General features: G+C 42.6%; 2 protein-coding genes across 2 annotated transcripts; both read left to right on the top strand.

The window, feature by feature from the left end:
* Positions 1–4626: 4626 nt before the first annotated feature.
* On the top strand, positions 4627–6744 carry LOC130385960 (uncharacterized). Its single transcript, XM_056594745.1, has 7 exons — positions 4627–4898; positions 4991–5122; positions 5326–5391; positions 5524–5577; positions 5676–5729; positions 5989–6054; positions 6546–6744. The coding sequence occupies exons 1-7, from the start codon at positions 4690–4692 to the stop codon at positions 6742–6744; spliced, it is 780 nt and encodes a 259-aa protein (XP_056450720.1). The 5' UTR covers positions 4627–4689.
* LOC130386676 (uncharacterized) lies at positions 6096–9214 on the top strand. The gene is made up of 5 exons (XM_056595697.1): positions 6096–6324; positions 6546–6869; positions 7029–7314; positions 7654–7890; positions 8131–9214. Exons 2-5 carry the CDS (start codon positions 6777–6779, stop codon positions 8259–8261), a joined length of 747 nt encoding a protein of 248 aa, XP_056451672.1. The 5' UTR covers positions 6096–6324; positions 6546–6776; the 3' UTR covers positions 8262–9214.
* Positions 9215–10772: the final 1558 nt, after the last annotated feature.

Genomic DNA, 10772 nt, shown 5'->3' on the forward strand with positions numbered 1-10772 from the left:
AACTGGTCATTTGACAACATTTTGAGGAGATAATCTGCGGGTTGGTGAGGGGTGTCACATGCCACCGCACACTTTTTGCACTTTTTTTTGCCGATTTCAGATGACGCAAAGCAAAATCATCTCTACAGATGTCATGTTTGCGATTGTCGATGCCGTTAATTTGTGAAACGACAGTCACTGCCCTCTAGAGGATTTATTGCGTAACATCCATAACAACGCTGAAACCAGACGGAGGTATGAAGGGTAGTTCCGGGGGCAACGTTTGGGGCGACGGACGATTTTCGTCCGGATCCGGAGGTATGGATCGGCCTTTACGGCTGCGGCACGGAACGGCTGCAACTTTGCCGTGCTTGCATTTCCACTGGGTGCGTTACGGCAGCGCAACGCTGCCTTGAGAGCCTGCCGTATTAACGCGATAATCCTAAACCTAATGTACTCACCTTCCACTCCCAAAACTACTGCAATTAAATACCACGCTTTGTCCTTTCTGACATTTTCCTTATAAAAAGGATGATTTGGTACATAAATGACTTCATGTTGCTGAACTTCGACAATGAGTCTCTCGTCGTCCATGTTGCCGACCCTCTGAGACCCTTCGATTGATTGACTGCTGACCTGGTGCCACCGGTCATGACGTAATAATGTTGATGTGAAGTTGTGATAGGCTACATGAGCTGAGTATTATGTTATATTTTGAAAATTGACCGGATGCTCTAATGGCTTTTACTTTTTCACTTCCTGCCCTGGTCGATCTGCTCTGAGAGCTTTATTCAAGCAGCTGATGTGTGGATTAAGGATGTTGAACTTACTAAAGCATGCCCTCAAGCATGTGAAGATGGAGTTACTCATATGGACAGTGTTTCTATGGTGACACGTTCCAGTGGTTCCAAGTCTGGCAGTGGATGTTCCAATGCGTCATCAGCATCGTCTGCATGCTTAAAGGAAGAAGCTAAGCGCGCAGCTCTGGAAGCCAAGGCGGCTGGGCTTAAGCAAACGGCTTTGGCTATGTCTAATGCTAAAATCAAGATTTATGAAGAATATGACGCCCAGGAAAAAGGTGATATCAAAGACGAGTATGCTGATGCTGCCAACACGCCATGCACTCCTGCAAAACATTGGATGTAAAGCCGCCAGTCAAGTCCTATACGTTCGCTGGAGCTAGACCAAAGTTGCTAAAGGCGGACAATATTAACCAATCAGCCAGCGGGTTTCCTCTGCAACAAAGTAGCGCTGCAAATGACATCTGCAACGTCATGAAGCAGCCTAATGATATCTCAGAGCTGCTTGTAAAAACTCAGTTGGCTCGTTTGCCACAAATCGGTTCAGCTCCAGATGACATATTTGCAGCAATAGCCAGCAGCATTGAAAACAGTGACAACGATTTTGTGCCAGATTCAGAAGAATCAGACTGTTCAGAAGAATCTCAATGGGGGAAAAGCAGACGTCTGTCACTGACCCGTCTCTCATCTCCCAATGTGACCTTAGACATCAGCGATGATAATTCATCTTCCATCATTGCAGCCCAACAGTCTTCCTCTCTTAAAGGTAAGGAGTTATCAACTCAGCTAGTAAATTATGACAGCAGTGATGTTTCGGTAATGAAATTGAAGAAGACTGCATATGGCCAAAGGGTGTATAACAAAAAGCAGTATTGCTTTTCCTGCCACAAACCATTCAGCAAAATGGCAAGGCACTTGGCCCAAGTGCATAAGGATGAGATTGAGGTAGCAAGAGCACTTTCCTTTCCAAAGGGGTCTAAAGAAAGAAAGGTTAATCTAGATATTTTGAGGAATAGAGGGAACCGTGAGCACAACATAAAGGTTCTGAAGGCAGGCAAAGGTGTATTGGTGCTACGTCAACAAACAGCTGCCAAGCATGTGGGTGTGAAGGACTACATGCATTGTTTACATTAATATGGGCTGTTCAGACGAAAGTCTCTTTTGAGACTTGTAATTTGGCCAAGAAGTGCCAGCTCACAACGCCAGGCAGGTCTCGAGTTCAAGCCCTCTGCGCATATCCACAGCCCGTCCCTGAAGGTGTAAGTAAGAAGTTATGGAACCTCATAATTGACATGAAGCAAGACGAAATAACACCGTAAGATAAAAGTGATGTATGTATCATCCAATTTGGAGAACATGTATGCAACAAAATGGGCAGTGACAAAAATAAGCATGAACACATCAGAACTAAAATGTGTGAGGCTGGAAGGCTAAGAAGGTGTAATTTGGCCAAGAAGTGCCAGCTCACAACGCCAGGCCAAGAAGGTGTAATTTGGCCAAGAAGTGCCAGCTCACAACGCCAGACAGGTCTCGAGTTCAAGCCCTCTGCGCATATGCACAGCCCGTCCCTGAAGGTGTAAGTAAGAAGTTCTGGAACCTCATAATTGACATGAAGGAAGACGAAATAACACCGTAAGATAAAAGTGATGCCTGTATCATCAAATTTTGAGAACATGTATGCAACAAAATGGGCAGTGACAAAAATAAGCATGAACACATCAGAACTAAAATGTGTGAGGCTGGAAGGCTGTTGGTAAGTGCAAAGAAAACGGGAGCGCTTCATGGTATCAAAGATTTTTGAACGCCCTAAAACTTCTATCGTGTCATTCAGGCTGTTAAAGATACAGCAGGATTCCAAGAAGATGAAGAGGTCTACAAAGTCCCCTCTTTGGCATTGAAACTGGGCCACACCCTCAAGAGAATGGCTGATATTGCAGAATGTGAGGCAATGATGGCAGGAGAGGAAGAAGACATCAAAAATGTGAAACGGTTCAAGGAAATGTGCGCCACTAAATGGAAGCCCTGATTGCAACACGAATATCGGAATGTTTGGCGGACGTCAGCACCTGGACAACTGCCCATCACCTGAGGCTTAACCTCAAGAAAACCGAGCTCCTAAATTTTTTTGGGTAAAGATTGCCCAAACATGGACTTACTGGTCACCGTTGAGAACATCACTGTATCTCTTTCTCCAACTGCCAGAAACCTCGTGTGGTACTGGACAATCAGTTATGCTGCACCGCAAACATCACTGCGGTGGCCCAATCCTGCAGATTTGCACTTTACAACTTCCTGCCTCTGCGATTAAATCTTTGCAGCGCATCCAGAATGTGGCAGCGCGCCTCGTGTTCAACCTACCGAAGTTCTCCCATGTGACCCCTCTTACGGGACCTCCACTGGCTCCCTGTAGTAGCTTGCATCAAATTTAAGACGATGGTACTGGCATACAAGGCAGTCGATGGAACTGCTCCTGCCTACCTCCAAGCATTGGTAATGCCACACACCCCAGCTCGATCCCTCCGCTCAACTACCTCAGCTGGACGTCTGGTACCTCCATCGCTAAGAGCTAGCAAAGGTCGATCAGCAAAGTCACAACTTTTCTCGGTATTGGGACCTCAGTGGTGGAACAAGCTCACTGCCGTTTTCAGGACCGCAGAGTCGCTCACTATATTCCGAAAAAGACTCAAGACTCACCTGTTCAGAGTCCACCTCGACTCTGCATAGCCACCCTCCCCCTTCTGGCCACCATTGTACATTGTATTGTGTTGTATTGTATTATAGTACTTAACTGTGTAGCAACTACAGTAGCTGCTATCATTGCTGTAACACGGGGAATTGGTTAGCCTAGCGATTGTTGTACTTGCACTTGGTTTGATGAACATCCTTACTGTACCGACAGCGATATATCGTTGCACTTCTTATGACAAATGTACTTATTGTAAGTCGCTTTGGATAAAAGCATCTGCTAAATGCCCCAAATGCAAATGTAAATTAATGTCAGCCCTGGAAACACTTAGGCAAGCAAAGTGGAACTGCCCAAAATTTCTCCCTTTCACAGAGGATGTCAAAAAATGCATGTGCATCTGAACAACAAGACTAAACTCTCTCAAGAAAAAGAAAAAGGAAAATCTGCAAAAAATCAAAAGAACTGGGGCCGGATTCACTAACATTTTCTTAAGATAAAACTTAATTTTGCGTTTTTTTGAAGATTGTAGTCCAATCCTTGGTCGCTTTTTACTCACTTTATTTGTTATAGTAGGTTTATTTCGGTATGGTAACTATGAAGCAAAAAGGGGGGAGTTGTATCTAACGCATATTGAGAATAATATCGTGCACTACTTCGAGTCCCGGGCTTTGGCCAGGTCCTCTCGGCGGGGCTACCTATTGATTCTGAACTTCGCGTTGTGTTCGGGTCAAATGGGCGTGGCCTATGTGAAGTGGGCGTGGCCGGTGTGACGTAATGGCTCCGCACTTCTCAACTTTCTAAAGGTGCTGCCATCTGTGGCTGGAGTAGTTATTGCAGCTTATGTGTTCGATCCTGCTTCCTAGTGGCTATGTGAGGGTAATGCAGCTTGTGTGTTCGATCCTGCTTCCTAGTGGCTATGTGGGGGCAGCTAATGTGCTTAAAATACGTAACATTAAAGGCACCCAGTGCAACTTTCGAGGCAAAAATGAACATTCAAATTCTAGTTTTTTTTACACGTAGTATATTTCAATATCTCCCTACCATTACATATCGACATTCAAGGAGCGAAGATTTGACGTCGTTGTGTGGTGAGAACTGATAGAAAATTGTAAACAAAAACAATGGGCGCCATGTTCTTTATTCATTGTAACCTACAAAAAATAAACAGGATTCCAGTCGGCAAGCCTCTGAGTTTTCTGAACACGTGACGTCGCTATTTACAAGATGGCGGATCTAAGTTGTTCAGCGACGATGGCGAACCCGAATAGAAAGCGTGGTCGACCTCGTCTTTTCACTACACCAGAGAAAAAAAAGAAGTTTTATAAGATGCTTGGGCGTTGTGTGTTCTTGGGCGACACATTTGTCGAATGGAGGAATTTAAGAGAGCTCGGGATGAACAGGGACAGCGAACTTGCGCGTGTGCTGTTGGACAGGTTTGTAATTACTGAAAACTATTCAATTACAGGCATGGAAGTACTAACGAAACAAAACTAACTAAAGAAACAAATGTATGGTTTATGAACAGTTTTCAGGCGACAGGTCAGCCCACCGCCATCAACAGTGTTCCAAGCTCGTCCAGTCCACAGGCCACATGGCAGCCCCCACGTTTTGACGATGTGTCCAGTGTGAGTGGACACTCAGAAAGTGTTACAGCTTTGTAAGTAATAAGTGCTGTATTCAATGTTGTATTTGTAACAATGCTTTAGCCTAGGTTTATGATGAAATTGTTGCTGATTTAGGATTCCTTACCAATTGCAAACATTAATCAGATACAATAGTACATTATAATATGATGCACATGTAGATCATGCATAGAGCATGCATGTGGTCCTTTTTTCTGAAATCACTTGTACCATACAGCATCTCCCAACCTCTCTTCAATGAACCTGGAAATGAAAAGGAGAGCAATGTGCTGGAAAACAACCAGTAAGTGGATAGCATCTTTTACTTCTCCTGTTACTGTTATTATCGTGATATATAAAGTATTTGGCACAGTCAGAGATGAGCTTTGTAGATTTTGATTTTAACTTACTAGCAATAACAACATCTGTGTTGCAGGGAAGACTTGACAATATCATGTATAGAGCCAGAGCTGCAGTCTGTGGAGAGCAGGTACTATTTCTTTCTTTTTGAAGATGACATAATATCAGTATACTAGTATTTTACTATAAAGTCTAACCATAACCATAACACAATCTGTTTTCTTGCAGGGAAGACTTGACATTGTCATGCATAGAGCCAGAGCTGCAGTCTGTAGAGAGCAGGTACTATTTCTTTCTTTTTGAAGATGACATAATATCAGTATACTAGTATTTTACTATAAAGTCATGTCTGACATCTATTTTCAGATTTAATTGTTCACATAACACAATCTGTTTTCTAATAGCATTATTGTTTGTGTATTAGAGCATGCAGACATTTCTTAATCATCACAAATAAGACCATAATGTTTGTAATTGTCAAAGAAAAAAGTTGAAAAAAAATATGTGGTCCTTTTTTTCTAAAATCAGTTGTACCATACAGCATCTCCCATCTTCTCGTTAATGACCCTGACAATGAAAAGGAGATCAATGCGCTGGAAAACACCCAGTAAGTGGATAGCATCTTTTACTTCTCCTGTTACTGTTATTATCATGATGTATAAAGTATTTTGCATGGTCTGTTATCAACATTTGCTTTATGCCATGTTTTGATTCAGATGTAGATACTTGAATCAAACACACAGCCTCACTTTGATCAATTGACATTATTGCTTTCCTGGATTTCGACTGTCGACTTTGACTTTGAGGATGAGGAGTGGACAGAGGATGAGGAGGAATACACTGACAACGTAGTGAAAGACCCTGACTTTACAATCAGGTAAGGTTCTTTTGTGCCTGTGTGTGAAGTAAATTATAGTATTCTTTCATGAGAAATAGGGTTGAATGTTTCAGATATGATGACTAAATGCAACAGAACTCAGCCTGTCCATTGTGTTCATTCAAGGGCATGTACATTTGTACTTAAAATCAAAAGGTAATTAAGATAATTTGCCTTGATCAATTTTCTTTCCAACATATCTTATCTCCGGTATATTCCAGGACTACATCCACCCTTTTGGGTAGGGATGTGGAAAATGGAGTCATCACACCTGGGGAGGAGGTGTTTGATCATGACATGCAGGGAGGAGAGGAGGATGATGATGACAACATCGAGTTTCCGGATGAGGTCAAGGTCAACCACTCTAGAGACATCAAGGTTGAGCAGTGTTTCATCGTTTACAAAAAAACCCTGCTGTAACTCGTCACCTTCCTGCTGAACTTCCAGAAGAGATGAAGTGCAGAGAGCCAGAATGCACAAGTACCGTACGCCTTGGCCCTGACCCAGTGACCAAATCTGTTGGCAGCGGAATGGTCCTTAAATGGGTAGGCCACACTTTTTGTCAGTCAATGAACAACTTGCTTTTTATGTTCAATTGTTATGTCTAACTGGTTTTGCTGCACCTGCATTACTTTTTCCCATTATTAGAAAGCTGAATTTACAACCTCTTATCTATACCTGTTTTGTTTACTCTTTTTCTGCAGTACTGCAGTGATGGACACCTTCTCTGGAGGTGGTGTAGTCAGCCCACATTCAAATATGGTTTGCAGGGGGGTGATTTCATGCTGTCTTCCAGTTTATTGTTGTCAGGCAACAATTACAGCAAGATAAGCCTAATGTTCAAGTTCATGAACTTAGGTTGTGTGTGCGACTCAACTTTTCGCAAGATCCAGTTGCAGTACTGTGTGCCGGTAATCAACAGATTCTGGAAAAGACAACTGAATGCCCTCATTCCCGAGATGAAGAGGAGGAACAGTGTCGTTCTGCTTGGTATGTAAAGAAGTCCAGAATTATGTTATTTTCCTTGTGCATGACTGTGGACAAGATGTTGTAATAGAAGGTAAAACTGTTACATGTCAAAAAGTGGCAATGAAGATTGAAATGATTCCTTTTTTTGTCCATGCCATTTTTTAAGGATAACTATTGTAATAATGTATTGCCTGATATCTGTATTTTATTACTGGGAGAAATTAAGTATACCTAGAAGATGCGTAACCATTAATCTCTGTCTGTATAGAATTATCTTTTGCCATTATTCAAATACATGTAATTCAAAGTCTTTAAATTGCTGCCTTAACATATTAAATTTCTTGCATGATTGATACACAGGAGACGGAAGGATGGATTCCCCTGGCCATTCTGCACAATACTGCACTTACACTGTCATGGATGAAAAGACAAGAGCCATCGTCGCCCTCGAAGTTGTTGATAAGAGGGAAACAGAAAGAAAGTCTGCAATAATGGAGAAGAAGGGCTTCGAAAAAGCGATGGACTCTCTGCTTGAAGCAGATGTGCCGGTCAAAGAGGTGTGCACTGACGCACACCCACAGATTGGTGCACTGATGAGTAAGTGCAGTCAAACTGTAGAATGTGAACCAAATTACCCAGGACATTTCTTGATATGGTGCAATACAGATTTCTATTGACTGTCCCATTTCATTGAATATCTAAAATTAGAAGAATTCAACCTGTCAATCTAAAGTGTAGGAATTATGTTTCTTAGGAATCTTAGGATGTCAACCTTAAAAAAATCCAAAAGATCAGAAATGATTCAAAGGGAACATTATTTTTATTTCTCATAAACAGACGCTGACAAGGGGAAGTATGGCATGAAGGACATCTTCCATTCACTGGATGTCTGGCACGGAGCAAAAAACCTGATGAAAAAACTATTGGCAGTAAGTATACATCACAAGAATATCATACATCATTCATAGTTTTAATACCTAGCAGACAGACATAGACACTTCTTCATTATAGCAATCTAAGCAGCCTTTACATGCTTAAAATGTTGAAAGGGCAAATACGTGATACTCATAGCAAGAAAGACAGCTATCCTTAAAATGGCTATTCTGATATTAGTAAGTAACTTGGGATACTTTTTCTTTTGTTGCACTAGGCTGGACAAGAGAAGGCATGCACCGACTTAAAGCAGTGGACAAGGGACATCATCAACCACTTCTGGTGGGTGTGTAAGCGTGCGCAGTGGCGAACTTAGCCCTTTGGGGGCTCCAGGCGAACAGTAATTTAGGGGCCCCTGCATCTACCGGTCTATTGTACCTTATATCACATAATGAGATACTCCATACAAGGGATGAACAAAAGTCACTATCCTTCTTTCATGCAAATGTTAATTATCTATTTACAAATTGAGAATAACATACAAAACAATAAGATTAGTTATGTTGACACATTACACTGACTGTTAACCTTATGTCATCATTTACCTGAGGGTTTCCAGTAGGTCACAGCAGCTATATGCTGTGACCTACTGGAAACCTACTGATAGCTGCTTCCAGCTATCATTATTTTTCCTGTGCTCTTCAGACCATTCATGGTTGATTAGATGCATTGCAAGGTTATTCCAGTGTTTAAATCCTTCCTCACTCAGTTGTTTTTGTTTTCCAAAAAGGCAACAAAAGCAAAAGACACGGTCTGCACTTTCATTAGACTAACCAAGACCTGTTCACCCGCTCATCATTTTTCATTACTATGTAATAGTATGCTTTTGTGAATCTGCGGCCCTTGGGCCAGAGTGCTGGGTCATCCACTAGAATATGTGTGCGGGTAGGTATCGTGAACCTACGGGCTTCAGTGGGGGTTTCATTCCGTCTGCGCACGGCACCTTCTCAACGAGCAGGTGTGCGCCTGCAGCCAAAGGGGGCGCCAAAATACCTATTCCCAACACAATGTTACGCAGCGCGATTTCTTTTTTACTGCTCGTGGCGCCCCCCATGTGACTTGGCACCCCCCACAAATATGCCGCCCCGGGCGGCTGCCTGGTTCGCCCGTACCTAAAACCGCCACTGCGTGACAGCAAACGACGTTGACGGTTGCTCTTGAGCCGCCGACGGTCCCGCTAACACTGCGGTGGCTGGCTGTAAAAAAGCTGGATAGCTTTGGCAGCTTTGAAAGCAAGTCCTGCCTTTGGTCTTTCTTCTTATTTTTATGTGACCCGCTTTCGTACGATCGCTTCATGTTTCACTCGATTTATGTCTCACTCGATTTCTCTCTCTCTCTCTTACCGCTTACTGTTTTGAATTTGACATCATTTCTGCATACGCGTGATGAGCGTGATGCGCGTAACATGGAATAGTCCATGTAGTGCAGACTGAAGGGGGGTGCACACGGAAAGATCGTCAAAATATGAGTAATTAGACATCCCGCTGCTACTATTGTGAAGAGATTTTTATAAAAATAATAAATATGGGGACAAAATATATGCATTGGGGCATTTTGGGGGCCCCAAAAACCTTCTATGGGGCCTGGGGCTCCAGGCAAATGCCTGGTTTGCCTAATAGTACGGCCCGCCACTGAGCGTGCGAACACCTATAAGGAATTCATTGTGAGTACTGAATTTTATGCATACCTAAAAAAGGGCCAAATTGACTTAAATGACAACAAATGTCAAGGCACATTTCTATATGCTGTCAGCAAAAAGCTTGCATCACAGTCAATATGAAATGCTATCTTCCAAGCACTGATTATAGTATTAAAAAAATAATAATCTGTTATCACTAGTATACTAAATGCAGTTAAAGATGTGCTGACCTTTTACATGTGTATCATTTTCATGTGTAACTGTACTCAATTCAAGTATTCATGGGTTGTTTTATTTGCTACTAGGCACTGTGGACTGGTGTCTTGCACCATGTGTGTGATGAACACCAATGGGCTCTTGGAGCTTGTGACCATGACCCGATCACAGAGGAGACCCCTCGGACCAAAACCTGGCTTGTGCCTGGTTCTCCAGCCCACAAGAAGCTAACCGCCATCATCATGAATCCGAGATGGCTGAAGACAATTTACAAGTACCTGCGCTTCCGGTGAGAGTAATTGCATATCTTGATGCAAGATATGCCCTTTTCCATACGCAAAAAAGAGAGTCACATGAAATACCTCACTCTCAAACACATATGCTCTCACATGCTAAGTTACCTAATATTTGACTTATACTTACAGAACAACCTCTGATCTGGAGTCGTTCCAAAACCACATCCTGATGTATGCCTCAAAGAGGTATGGTTTCAGCCCCCCAGTCTACGAAGCCCGTTGAAAGTTGGCAGCCCTAGATTACAAAGAGCACAAAGACAGGGCAGTGTGGAAGACAAAAGATGGGGATATCAAGTAAGTACATATGTTTTCTCTTGCCTATGTCACTCCGCTGACTCAATGGTTAAAGCAGTTATGTGCAGACCACCTATTATTTACTTTTCAATGTTGGCCCC

Source organism: Gadus chalcogrammus, chromosome 7, assembly GCF_026213295.1.
Source record: "Gadus chalcogrammus isolate NIFS_2021 chromosome 7, NIFS_Gcha_1.0, whole genome shotgun sequence".
Lineage (NCBI taxonomy): Eukaryota > Metazoa > Chordata > Actinopteri > Gadiformes > Gadidae > Gadus > Gadus chalcogrammus.